Below are 13,865 nucleotides of genomic sequence, written 5' to 3' on the forward strand. Positions count from 1 at the left end.
ATTTGTTGTTGCTTTTTCTAAGTTCTAAGCATTGTATATACAGTTTGTTTGTTTGTTTTAACAACATTATGAGGTATATGTGCATTATTCCCTGTGGTTTAAGAGCACAGAAGACTATGGCTTGGGGATACTTCTGTGAATTACTGTGGTTGATTTCTGAGGAGAATTAATTCAGTTGCTTCTATCTGATTCCAAAGCTCACTTTTAATTGTGCGTATCTAGTTGATTTCAGGGCTTTGTGAAGTTTTGACTATGGACTGAGACTTATGTCCATCAGTTGATTCCTGTTCCTATTGATAGGACTGTCTGAATATCATTTCAGAGAGCTCAGGAAATGGTGGTCTTTATTAATTATGCCAACTAAGTGGCATTTGCTTCTTTGTCCCTGTCCATCAAAGGGGCACATGAACAGTTATGTAACACTTAGGTCCTGCTATAAAGGAACTGTCACTGAAGATTTATATTAGTATTATTCAATTAATATTTGTCTTAATATTACCAATAAACATAAAAATCTGTGTGATTAATCCCTCTTCCTCTTTAATTGGGGAAGAAAAAAAAAGGGGGTTTATTTTTTTATCCTTCTTTCTATGATGCCATCAGAGTGCTACACATTCTCATTTTCTCCCCAGCTCTTATTGGTTATCAAGAAACTCAGGGTAACATTTGCCATTTTTTCCCCAGGTTCTTAATTCTCCTACTATGTACTTAGTACCTCCTCCTCTAATTGTTATAATCTTTTTTTTTCCTCCCTTCATTTTTAATTTTCCTAAAGAGTAATTTTGGGTTTGTTACAAGAAATCTCAAGACCATTTATTAACAGTTTAATTCATAAAGTAATTAAATGTGTGTGTATTTGTATAAACTTAAATGTGTTTGAAGACATGAAATTTTGCAGCATTATCTCCTCCAGCATAAGTCCTGGGAGTGGGAAGCAAGCTAGCCACAGCCATTCTTCTTCATGCAGTGCACTTACTGGGGATTGTGTTGCTCTCCACAGATTGGAAAGCTGCACAGTGAATTGGATATGGTGAAAATGAACGTGAGAGTGATGTCTGCCATACTGATGGAGAACACTCCCGGATCTGAGAACCATGAAGACCTAGAGCTTCTGCAGGTGCTGTGTGATCAGGGACAGAGTGTCTTGTGAGGTCATTCTCTGAACTTTTGAGCTTTGGAGATGGTAGATACTCTACTGTTGCCTAGTCCTTCCCCTTGCATCTGACTGCATTTGATTTCTAAACTTGAGAAGAAAAGATCAAGGTATGACATTAGCCGAAATGCAGTAGTAACTTAGACATGATTCTTCCTTGCCCTGATGCAATTTATGACCTTGGTCATATGCAATCAAATACCCCATTTTTTAAAATACCTTTGCATTATTTATTTATTTATGGTGCTAAGGAGCGAACCCAGTGCCTCACATGTGGTAAGCAAGCACTCTACTGCTGAGCCACAATCCCAGTCCCCCCAATTGGGTTTTGTTTTCTTTTTTATTTTCATTTATTTACTTTTTTCAATTTTGCAGTACTGGGAATCAAACCCAGAGCCTTGCATGCTGGGCATGTGCTCTATAGCTGAGTTACACCCCCAGCCCTTGTCATTTTATTTTGAGGGAGAGTCTCCCTATGTTGCACAGGCTGGCCTCTAAGTTTTGTGATTATTCTGCCTCGTCCTCTGGAGTAGCTGCGATTATAGGCGTGTGAAACCATGAGTATCTTCTCATTGTTTTAAGTGTAAAAAATATTGCCTCTATATACATCCATTTAACAAATGTATTGAATAACTATAAGGAATATAGGTATAAAGAGGCTGTCCGTAATCCTTAAGAACTTTTGTCTGTAAGCAAGATCAGTTTATAAACAACCAAATCAAGTATTACAGATGCTGTAATATAAAATTTGTCAGAATGGGGTAGCCTCATGAATGGGAATGAGGAGAATGGTGAAGATTTTAGGAAAGCTTTAGATGGGGGCAGTACTCATCTGTGGAGGAACAAATGAAAAGGCATTGGGACTTTGATGAACATGGGAGGAAAACCAGGAGCACTTGGGGGGTCCTCCCAAACCTCCTGTGTCTGTACATTCATATACTTGACTTTTTCACTCTATTCATTTGTTCATTGAATTATCAATTTTTAAATTTTAATACTTATTAATTTTAGCGAGGTGTTATAGCACATGTCTGTAATTTCAGCACTTAGGAGGCTGAGTAGGGAGGCTTACTTGAGTCCAGGAGTTCAAGACCAGCCTGGGCAACATAATGAGATAGTGAGACCTTCTCTCCAAACAAAAGAATAAAATATAGACTTCCTTTTAATGCTTATTATATTTAGAAGTCATTAGAAAAAAAAAAAAAAAGGTCTGTTTCTAAGTCTCTCTAGGCAAGTTAACAATTTGTCAGATTTTTATTTTTCTCAGAAGATCCTCACTCCTTTCTTCTCATGTTGGTGTTCTCTTTAATTCCTTAGATAGTGAGTGAGTGATATTCCACTTCCTCCTGATTTACTGGGGTTACAGGCATGCGCCACCACACCTAATTAAGAAGCATTTTTAAAGAGTTGGTTCTAATGTGATTAAAATAAAAATAAAAACAAAAAAACAGAGGTGACTTCTCACTCTGTGTATCTCTGCAAACCTCTACCCAGAGACCACTGGGTCTCCTTGTAAGGAACTCCTTGCGGCTCCCAATCCCAGTGTCGGTGGATGTGAATTTGCGTGTCTCTCCGGTGTGTAGGCAGAAGAGGATGCAAACACATAACCTGAAGCATAAAGTAAGATCTGATCTGTACAAGTTCTTGGGGACTCTTCGAGCCTTGGAGATTCTTGGGGATTCTTCAAGGCTTGAGCACTTGGAGGGTCCTCCCAAACTCCTGTGTCTATACATTCATATACCTTGGGACGTTTGCAAAGTTCATTGTTATAGTAAAGATTGACTCTTTGTTTTTAACCCAACATTTGCAGGCTTACTTGACCAAAGAATCCTGATTTTCTAAATACCTGTTAATATTCTGCAGAACATGAAAGCAGTGTACCTTGAGAAACAAATCAATGTTGTGATCATTGGTTTAAGTGTATCATTTTTGGAATATTTTACTTAGGAGCATTGTAAAATATCATTTCACTGCACAATGGAGGTCTTGCCCTTGGTCTAGTCATTTACTATCATTGGGCTTTGTTTCTGCATGTCTAAAATGAAGAGCTTAGATGTAAACAAAGGGAATATTAAGCATATCCTATTAATTTAGAAGAATAAAAGGAAAATCAATCATTAGAATTCATATCTAGCAATCCTTTAAAAAATCCACAATTGGGGCTGGAGATATAGCGCAGTTGGTAGGGCACTTGCCTTACATGCACAAGGCCCTGGGTTTGATCCCAGTACCACCAAAAAAAAAAAAAAATTAAAATAAACAAAACAAATCTACAATTGGAATCTTTTATGTGTAGAAGCTTTGTAACGTAGGATGTTAACTAGTGAGTTAAACTAAAATTTAAATATCCAAGTAAAAGGGTGTGTGGCAGATAATAGATTTTGAAAACGGCCACAGCAATATTTCTAGTTTCACATGGTCTTCACAGGCCATTCAGACTTCTGAAATGAATTGATTTATGACTTGTTTCTCATGGTTTCATCCATTTGTAGCAAAGAGCCCTGTGGTAAAAATGCACACTGAAACCTTCCATTTAAATACCTGAATGCAGTTTTATCTTTTATTCACCATGACTGAAATGCCTTTTTGTCTGAGTCCTTGGGTGCAGATGTTTGGTTGAATCTTACAAGTATGATGAGAATTTGTGGGTTGCCGTTTTAATGCCAGAGCTCAGGGTTGTGTATTGCTTTGAATAGTAAAAGAGATTTAGGTTATAAATCAACATTGAAATACTGCTCCTAGCCCAATTCAAGTTGAATGGGTTCTGGCATCCTATCAACTTGTTTATAGAGACTGCTGGATGGGGAACTTTATTTTTCTTCCCATGCTTTTTGGCAATAACAGATAAAGATCTGGTGTAGGGTAGGCTATTCCAAATTTCTTTTGACCTGTATTTGAAGTTTTAAAATCTAAGTAACTCTGCTGTGGTTGATTTCTTCACCTGCTATGGAGGGAAAGGACAAGGAACCTATCTGACTTAAAGATCTAAAAAAGGAGAGTAACCAAAGGTAAACTATGGAGAAGCAAAGGAATTCTTTACATTTTACTTTGTCAAAGGTTTGCTCATCTATCTGCATACTGGGATCAGTAGAGGGAGGAACTTAGGATGATGTGCTAGTTCCCTGGCTGTTGCCCTCAGAACTGCTGGGGCTTCCAGAAGCTGCAGCATGAACCCAAGTGGTCATTAGAAGGAGTTGGCAGCCAGATGGGAGGAAGAACCCAAAGGAAAGAATAATGCAGAGAGAGCAGCCTTGACAATAGCAGTGTCGTTGGTAGAAGGAGTGGAACCATCCAGACCTCATTCTCCTCCTGCTTCCCGCCCCTGTGTCCTGATAGCTGAATCCAGTCAGAAACCAGAGGGCAGCGGACCTGGTGGTGTGGTCCCTACAAGCCAGCTTCCTTGGCAGAAAGTGGCCAGTGGATCTGCAGGGCAAAAGAAAGGTGGCCAGCCATAGGAAAGCCTCCACTCGGAGGAATTGTCTGGCTCTTCTAGCACATAACCAGTGACCACAGTCTTATCATTTGTTAGTGTTAAAACCAGAGTTTTATCTGTTTGAGGTTACCTTCTACTGGTTGTTCTGTTTCTTTGGAACCTGTTTCCTACCTGTTTCCTTCCATCTGAAATCTAATGTATTTCCCTGGAACTCCCTCTCTGTTCCTCCAGTCCATGTTGAGCCATTAGTCCTGAAACGCTATTGATTCACAGGGCTCCTGCACTCTGTTAGACCTTTGGGTCATAAAACCATTTTGTGCAGTAGATGCCGTTTCTTATCACTCACTGTGCTTAACTGGGAAGGGACTGGATTTCCTTTGCTGGGTGGGGAGTGTGAGGCCGCAGTCAGTCTCAGGTATGTGGTGATGAGCTGTGGGTGTCTGCCCTGGCCACAGGTATGAAGAATTGCAACACCTGTTTCCTGTATGTGTTTTCTTGCCCATTGTGCATTTGGCCTTGGGCACTTTCCTCTTATCTTCAGAAACCAACTTTCTCAGGACCTCCCACTTTAGTCTTTCTTACCTTTTGCCTCTTCCCAGTAGACCAAACGAAGAAAATATTTTGGTCTTTTGTGGAATCAAGAGAGCTCAGATGATCATGAGAGGATGATCTATAAACCAGTTTCAAAAAAAAAGGAAGAAAGAAAAGAAAAATAACCCTCCTCTGACCAAGTCTTTATCCTTGGAAAGGACTTTTCATGTCATGGAGTCCATGTCCCTTTCTTCACAGAAGAAGCTGCATATTTAGAAGAGGGATGGCCTGCCCACCCACTAGTAAGCAGGGAGGGGAATGGGAACTGTATTCTCCTAAGCCTGTGTTCTATCCTTGATGCCAGCTCCTTTCTCATTGTGAACCAAGGGCTGACTTTTCTAGGGTAGAAGGCTAACCTATTTTCTTTTTAAAATTATTTGTTCCTTAATTCATTCATTCACCCTTTTTATTTCTACTTTTGAGACAGGGTTGCACTAAGTTGCCAAGGTTGGCCTCAAACTTGCACTCCTCCTGCCTCAGCCTTCCTAGTTGCTGGGATGATAGGCATGCACAACCATAGCCGCCCTAACGGACTGTCTTTTCCTGTAGGTATGAAATTAGCTCTGAACTAGTTAGAAAGTCACTTGAAGGCAGTAACCAAGGCCTATCCTTGTAAAGCCATTACAGTGCTTCATGGAGTTATGCATATTTATATTACACGCTTGGCACACTGAGTGAGGTTATTAACCATCAGTTGAATAGATCAATGCACTTTATTGAAGAATGAGTGACTTAGGACAAAGGAAGTTACATAGAACAGAAGGATTTATTGAAGACATAGGTATTAGGAAAAATAAGATGTTGACAATATTTAATGGGGCAAAAGAGTCAAAGAGTTCCAATGATGATCTGAAGATTCTATTGACAGTTCATCATTCAGCTGAGGTGTGTATGAGGAACAACTGTGTGAACGATTGATTTAAGCTGATAAATGTTTCATTTTGGAGTGTGGGAGAGTTTTTCTTTTTTAGCAGATAGGGGCATCCTCTCAATCTCTTGCAGTTGGGGTTGGAAGCCCTGGGAGAGGAAAAATATGTTATGGGCTGATTATAGGGATGTCGCCACACAGATACTCTTTATAGAGATTCTTTCATGCAAACACACTATTTCCTGTTTGTACATTTTTCTTTCTGTTTTTAGTGTGTGGTCCTGTCTTGGTAAACGTAGGTCAACTGTAGTTTGTTCTGAAAGTTCAGAGGGATCTCCTTCCTTAATTCCTGAAAGCTTTGTGGAGGATTAAGAGCCATCTGGATGTCGGAAGAGGAAGCTCTTAATGAGCTCCTTTTTGTTTTGCTCCAAAGCTTTTTGAATTCCTTGTTAAATTCATTCTAACTTGGAAGTCTGACTTTGCCTTTATAATAAAAGGAGGTGATTCCAGGGGCTCTGTCAGTGACTCTTGTATTAGCACCTGTCATTCTTGACTCATTCCCCATGGCTCCCTGTGTCCACAGCTCTGCAGGTTCCGACTGTGAGGAACTCTGACTCATCTTTTTTGTCCATGGTGCTCGGTCTCTGCTGTTTCCAGGTGGTGCAGCCCTCCTCTGAGACAGACATCAATTGCAAAGATCAGAGTGGGCTGGCTTTTGAAGAGGCTTTTCCCCATTCTGCTTTGCAAACCTGCTGAGAGATGTGATGTTCCTTTCATGTTTCCATTCCATCTGGCTCTTGAAAGGGCAAAGGGAGGGTCTTCTTATGACTGGGGGCTATTGATGTTGGCTGCAAACTCATTTCAAATTAATTTCTACATTTTTGTCATGGGCATCTAACACCCATTGTATTTCCTTGATCTTGACCTTGTTCTAGCAAGGCTGCCAGTGAGCAACAAGAGGAACAATTGCTGTACCCTTTAAAGCAAGAACAAAGGAAGCGTTCTCATTCATCAGGGAAGTAGATGCTCTTGGTTCTCTGCTTTGCATGATATTGGGTTCCTAGATGATGGTGCAAGAATTAGAGGATTGTATTAATTATTGAGATGAGCTTCTAGTCACCAATGTAATATGTCGTGGCTACTCACTGTATACTAGACGTTGTGGGGCTTCAGATAGTCATTTCCTGTACTTACAATAACCCTGCAAAATGGTTGTTATTGCTGTGTTATAGATGTGGGGAGAAACAAGCCTACTGTTAAGTTTTAGCCTCATTTCTCTAAATTCCATAGCAGGTATGTATACTGGATCTACTTTTAGCCTATTGCATCTGTAGTCCTTTCTCTTTCCATGTAGCCTACCATTTGTCTTCTGTTTTATTAGAAGTTTGTCACGACCATCTCTTGTTTTCACACCATAATGACAGAGTTCAGAACTTTCAACAGACTAGATGCTCCTCAAAACAAAATATTTAATATCTAGAGCTTTAAGAAAAATTTTGACCCCCACACCATGCCATGGCTGATGGTGGCCATGTCATTAGCAAATAGGACAGTTTTTCTGGCTACACATTGGAAGTATTAATACCCACTCTCAGCTATCTGTCTGATTCCCTCCTTGTTTTTCCCTTTTCATTTCATCTGTGTTCTAAATATTTTTTATGATTTTGTGGAGGGTAGTGGCTTTTATCTCTTAGTCTAAATGCCAGTTATTAAAAGGTCGATTTATTTATTTAGAGATTTCCTCTCAGGAGTCTTGTAATATAGATTGTTTGAGATTCTAAATGGTCTCGTGAAGCATTAATTTTTCAGTAGTCTATTTCTTGAGGGGAAAATGTCAGATTGTTTAATTGTGTGATGCTTAAGCAACTTGGGTTGCATTCACTGTAAGAGGAGGATCAGCCCTGTGCTTTTGGGTAATGTTGGCAATGTTACACAGGCAAATTCTAGCCAAGGTAGGGCAGAGGAGATAACATTAGTTGGATTCACTTCAGGTTTATTGGAGGTTTGCCTAGAAGGAAGTCAGTTGTAAGGCGGCACTTTTCAAATGTCAGTGTACATAAGAAACTTTTTGGTGTGCTTGTTTAAAACTATAGATCCTCGGACCCCAAGTCCTGGAGATTATGGAATCAGTAAGTGTGTTTTAGGTGCCTCTAATGCTTGTGAGAAAGATACTGATTTGGAGCATGGTGGTTGTGGCTCACTGCAGCGATTCTAGGTATCTCAATAAGGTTATTACCTGTGAGGAGTTTTTTAATCCTGGTAGTGTTTACACTGGAATGTGATATGCCTGTAAACTCTTAGTGTTTAAGTACAGCATAACAGGAAGTAAAATTATACCACTGTCAATGTTTTTTAACTACTTCTTCTCCCATCACTAATAACAACAATAACATTTAATGTTTGTGCTTCCTAGTTATAGAGTTCCTCATTATGTACATTTCATTTCATTTTTATGTCAACCCTTGAGGCAGATAGAGCAAATGGTTATTTTTTATCTATCAATGAGAAAACTGAGATTTAGAAAAGAGTAATATTTTTCCCCCAACATGGCATAGGTAATAAGTACTGCATCTAGAATTCCCATACAGCACCTCTAATTTGTAGTCCAAGCATTGCTTCTGGTGTACCGTATTGTCCTTAGGATACCCATTTTGGCTTTCAGAGAAAAAGAAAAGCATTTTTATATCTCATTGCCTTCCAATAGGAAAGATGCACTTTCCACAGTTGAACACCTTGTAGACTCTCACAGGTGACTTGGCCTGAGGTGATCACATGTATATGTAGACTGGCATGCTGTGTCTATAGAGCCTAGAATGGAAGAAGAAACGATTCTCCTTTCTTTGACAGAAACTTTACAAGACCTGTCGGGAGATGCAGGAGAGGATCATGGACCTGCTTGTGGTGGTGGAGAACGAAGATGTAACTGTGGAGCTGATTCAAGTGAATGAGGATTTGAATAATGCCATCCTTGGATACGAGAGGTGAGCTGATGGTGTCCCCTGCTTGGCCCTCTTTCGGTCACAGTTGCACCATTCACTCAGTGCCCAATGGGGGACACTTTTTTCTATATCCTTTTTTCTCAGTACGTGTGGCATTCTGCAAGGGACAGTTTTCCCTTGTGTGGCTTCTCTTCACTAAATGCCAGAGGTGTTCCTCCCAGTTTAAGTGATTTACTAGGTGCCCTTAAAGACACATCCCTGAGGAGAATTACTTGGAATGTTTAAATGTACAGTGGCTGTATTCCTAGCTAGCAGATGAAGAGCGAGGCATAAAAAAAGAGAATCGGTGAAATAAAACCAGCACCTGTAGAAGGGTAGGTTCTTCCTTTGCTGCCTACAGGACAGCAGCTGTTTGTAAGAAAAGATGAGGGGGCATTGACTGATGATGAGAACCTTGCTCTCTTTCTTAGCACTAAAGAAATTCACAGTCCTCATCCTGTGTTTATTTTTGTATGGTGTAAATCTTGGTAAGCAGAGAAATATCCAAGGAAAACCATGTGTTTTCCAGTCTAGTTCTGTCCTGGTTTTTATTTGGGAGGATTCTATTGCAGACCATAAGTCCAGTGCCTAAAGGTCTCCTCTGTCGGGAGATAGTTTATTTGGTCTAGATATCAGGGAATGGGGTTACTTCTGTGAACACTAGGTTCTGGTTCAGCTTTGAACCATGTGTGCCAAGATGACTGTGGTAAGTTGTGTGATAAACGCTTGAGTCCTGAGATCCAGAGAGAAATTCTTGCCTCTAGAAAAAAATACAGACCTGTGTTTTAGTTTTCTTCGGCTGCTGTGACAAATGACCATGGACCTGGTGGCTTAAAACAATACAAATTTATTATCATAGGATAATAAATGAATTCTCCAGGTCAGGAGTACCAGTGGATGTCGTTAGGCTAAATCCTGGGTGTTGGCAAGGCTGTTTTTCTTTCTAGAGGCCCTGGAGGAGATTTTGTTTACAACTTCTAGAGACTGCTTGCTTTTTCTCATGACCCCTTTCCCCTGTCTTCAAAGCCAATGCCTGGTTCAGAACTCTACATGTATCACTCTTACTTCCTCTTCTGCCTCCTCTTCCAAGTTTAAGGACTTTTGTGACTACATTGGGCTCTTCTGTACTGTTTAGGATAAATGCCCAGTTAGGGTCAGCTCACTGGTCAGCTTCATTCCATTTGCAACCTTTAATCTCCCCTTGCAGCATAACCTCATAAACTCACTGGTTTTGTTGAGTAGGACAGAGATACATTTGGAGGGGTTATTATTCTGCCTATCCCAATCAGTCCAGTGATTCCCCAAAGATTCCCCTTCATCCCTCATACAAAATACATTCATCTTATTCCAACATTCCCTAAATCCAATTCCTCACTCAGTGCTTCCAGGGGATAGTTTTGAAAATAAAGAAATTGATATCAGTTACCTACATCTTGATCTGGGAACGTTGTTCCTACCTCACACATAACTGAGTAATGCAACAAAGAAGTCAAAACTAAAAGTAGAAGACATTAAAAAGCATATATTTTAGAAAAATCCTTAAACCTAGTGCATACTCAGATGCAGTGTAAACTTTAAGACCTTAAGACTCATGAAGTCAGTGTGTCCTAATGGTCATACTGGATGTTTACTACAGAAGGGTCTCCACCTTCATCTACCTGGATTATCTGTGTATCTATTTATCTATTTTTGACCCTGAAAATAAATTTCTTCTACTTTTACTAAGGATTGAACCCGGAGCCTCACACATGCTAGGCAAGCTCTTTATCAGTGAGCTACTGAGCTATATCCCCAGCCCCTGAAAACAGATTTCTGAAGTAGTTCAAATATTGTTATTCCCTTTTAGCAAATGGAGAACTGAGGTTTAGGAAATCATGTCCATTGTCTCTTAGTTTCTATGGAATAATAGTGACAGCTGTACTTTGGACAAGGATTTCTCTACTAATTCAACTCTTCTGCCTTTATCCTCAATACCTACACAATGTAAAATTAAGTCAGAGATACAAAAGGTTAATATTTTTGGAAGGTATCAAGTGTCTTACAGAAATAGAAATAAACAGTGAAACATAGGTTACTTTAAATGTATTTTAATTGTTCTGGACAAACATTTATAATGGCAAAATAAGTAATAGCTTAAGTATTTGAGAATAAGATGGTTAAAGGAGTGATAGATTCATGTGGTAAAATGTTATAGCTATTAAAATTATAGTTCTGAATAACTCACAACACAATTGAATTAGGATATAAAATTATGTAAAGTATAATTTCAACTGTTTAAAATTAAATTTATTGTAAGAAATACTGGAGGAAATATACATAATATTAATAAATTTCTTAGTGATGTGATTTTTAATTTTTTATTGGTTCCTTTTCTGTGGAAGGCTTTGTATTTGATCCTCAATTCTGAAGCTTACTTTTGTGGACTGTGGTATTCTTTCTTGGCATCCATTTTCTTGCAGACCTTGGTATATGTTACTTCCTAGCTTTGAGGGTCTGGGTTGAGAAATCAACTGAGATCTGGATTGGTTTAATCCCTAAATGTAACCTATATTTTTTCTATAGCATGTTTTAAAATTTTGCCCTTATTCTGTATGTTAGGCATTTTCCTAATAATATGACTTGGGTTTGGTCTATTGTAATTTTATAAATTTGGAGTCCTCTATGCCTCCTGTGTTTGATTTTACCATTTATTCTTAAAGTTTGGGAAATTATCTCATATTATTTCATTGAAAAGATTTTGTATTTCTTTCATTTATATTTCAGAGGATAGAAACAAATATGTATATGAATAAAAGTTCATGAACCCTTTAGTACATATTCAAAACAAGAAAATTTTGATGAAAAATTAAGGAGTAGTTTCCTTTGTGATGGTCAAAATAGTCAATGAGAATATATATATGTTGTCTGTTTCTGACTTCCTTTCTTCCTTTTTTTTTAAATTTGTTCTTTTCAGTTATACTTGACAGTAGAGTATATTTTGACATATTTATATAGACATGGAGTATATACTATTCTAATTAGGACCCCAGTCTTGTGGTTGTACATGATGTGGGGATTCACTGTGGTATATTTATATATGTACATAAAAAAGATTCATTACACTATCTTTCCTATTTCTTTTCCACACCCCTTCCCTTCATTCCCCTTTAGACAAATCTACTTTGGTCTAATCTACTGAACTTCTGTTCTTCTCCAATCCTCCCTTGTTATGTATTAATATTTACATATCAGAGAGAACATTCGCCTTTGGTTTTTAGGATTGGCTTATTTCACTTAGCATGATAGTCTCCAGATCCATCCATTTTCTGGCAGATATCATACAGTCATTCTTCTTTATGACTGAGTAATATTCCATTGTGTATACATACCATGTTTTCTTTATCCATTCATCTGTTGAAGGGCATCTAGGTTGGTTCCATAGCTTAGCTATTGTGAATTGAACTTCTATAAACATTGATGTGGCTGCATCAATGTAGTATTCTGTTTTTAAGTACTTTGGGTATATATTAAGGAGTGAGATAACTGGATAAGTAGTGGATCCATTTCTGGTTCTCTGAGGAATCTCTATACTACTTTCTAGAGTAGTTGTACCAATCTGCAGTCCCACCAGCAATGCATGAGTGTACTTTTTCCTCCCCACATCCTCACCATCATTTATTGTTACTTGTATTCTTGATGGTTGCCATTCTGACTGGAGTGAGATAAAATCTCAGAGTAGTTTTAATTTCCATTTCTGTAATTGCTAGAAATGTTGAACTTTTTTTAAAATATATTTGTTGATCATATATCTTCTTTTGAGAAGTGTCTGTTTGTTGATTGGGTTATTTGGGGTTTTTTGGTGCTTTTTAGAGTTCTTTGTTTATCCTGGAAATTAATGCCTTAACTGAGGTACAAGTGGGAAAATTTTCTCCCATTTTCTAGGCTCTCTCTTCATATTCTTTATTGTTTCCTTTGCTGTGAAGAAGCTGTTTAGTTTGATACCATCTCATGTATTAATTTTTTTTTTTTTATTTTACTTCTTGTGCTTTAGGAACCTGTTGAGGAAGTCGGGTTCTAAGCCAACCTGAGGGAGTGTGGTGCCTATGTTTTTTCTAAGAGGTGTAGGTTTTCTTGTCTAACCTCTAAGTCTTTGAACCACTGTGAGTTTTGGCAACTTTCTTTTTCTTTCTTCTTGAGGTATGTACTGAATGAAAGGGTAGGGGCCCCAGGCTGTCAAATCTTTTCTTTTTATTGTGTTGCTCACCAAGATGCCAGTTGGAGTTTGAAACTTCTCAGCTTCCCTCTGGGCTGTGTGATGTAGGATGATATGGGAAGTACTGTCAGCTCCATTCCCAGGGTGAAGTCATTGCTAAGTTCTGTGAGAGGAGCTCCTATAGATTGAGCTCCCAGGGGCGGGGCTTAGGTCTAGTGAGGCCCCAGGTGCTTTATGCCTGGCCAGTTGTCTGGAGGTATTAAATATACACATGTCTAGAGCCCAGCAGTTGCTGATCTATGCTGGGAGACTACCCCAGGAGCCTCCCCAGAGTTCCACTCCTGGGACACTGGAGACAGTCCTTTGCCATTTCTGTTGTTTCTCCTGGGCTCAGACCCTGATCATGCAGTCACACCCCAAAGGTTCAAATTCCCAACCCCTCCTAGGACCAGCTGTAGGACTCACAGGGGTTAGGGTGCTGGGCTCTCCCTAGCCTCCCTGACTTGTATTTCCCCAGCAAAATGCTCTCTATGCCTGCTTTTCTCCAGATTTGGTAGACACAGACTAGGTCAGGCGGCTGTTGTCTGCTAAGACTATGTATTGGACCCAGCCCCAAACTCCTGGATAGGACACCTGAGCTCCCAGGTCCA

At 39.1% G+C, this 13,865-nt stretch overlaps 1 protein-coding gene across 4 annotated transcripts in view; it reads left to right on the plus strand.

Moving 5' to 3' along the window:
- Tom1l1 (target of myb1 like 1 membrane trafficking protein) overlaps positions 1-13,865 on the plus strand; it is a 42,930-nt gene that overhangs the window by 12,578 nt on the left and 16,487 nt on the right. For all 4 annotated transcript variants that reach the window (XR_013436132.1, XM_078042269.1, XM_078042270.1 and 1 more), the window contains 2 exons: positions 1,001-1,117; positions 8,893-9,026. Coding sequence is in view for 3 of the 4 variants with exons in the window: in XM_078042269.1 (XP_077898395.1) it covers positions 1,001-1,117; positions 8,893-9,026 (251 nt within the window). In the remaining variant the exon portion in view is untranslated. The remainder of the gene's footprint in view (positions 1-1,000; positions 1,118-8,892; positions 9,027-13,865) is intronic.

The sequence above is a fragment of the Ictidomys tridecemlineatus genome, chromosome 3 (genome assembly GCF_052094955.1).
Source record: "Ictidomys tridecemlineatus isolate mIctTri1 chromosome 3, mIctTri1.hap1, whole genome shotgun sequence".
NCBI classification, from domain to species: domain Eukaryota; kingdom Metazoa; phylum Chordata; class Mammalia; order Rodentia; family Sciuridae; genus Ictidomys; species Ictidomys tridecemlineatus.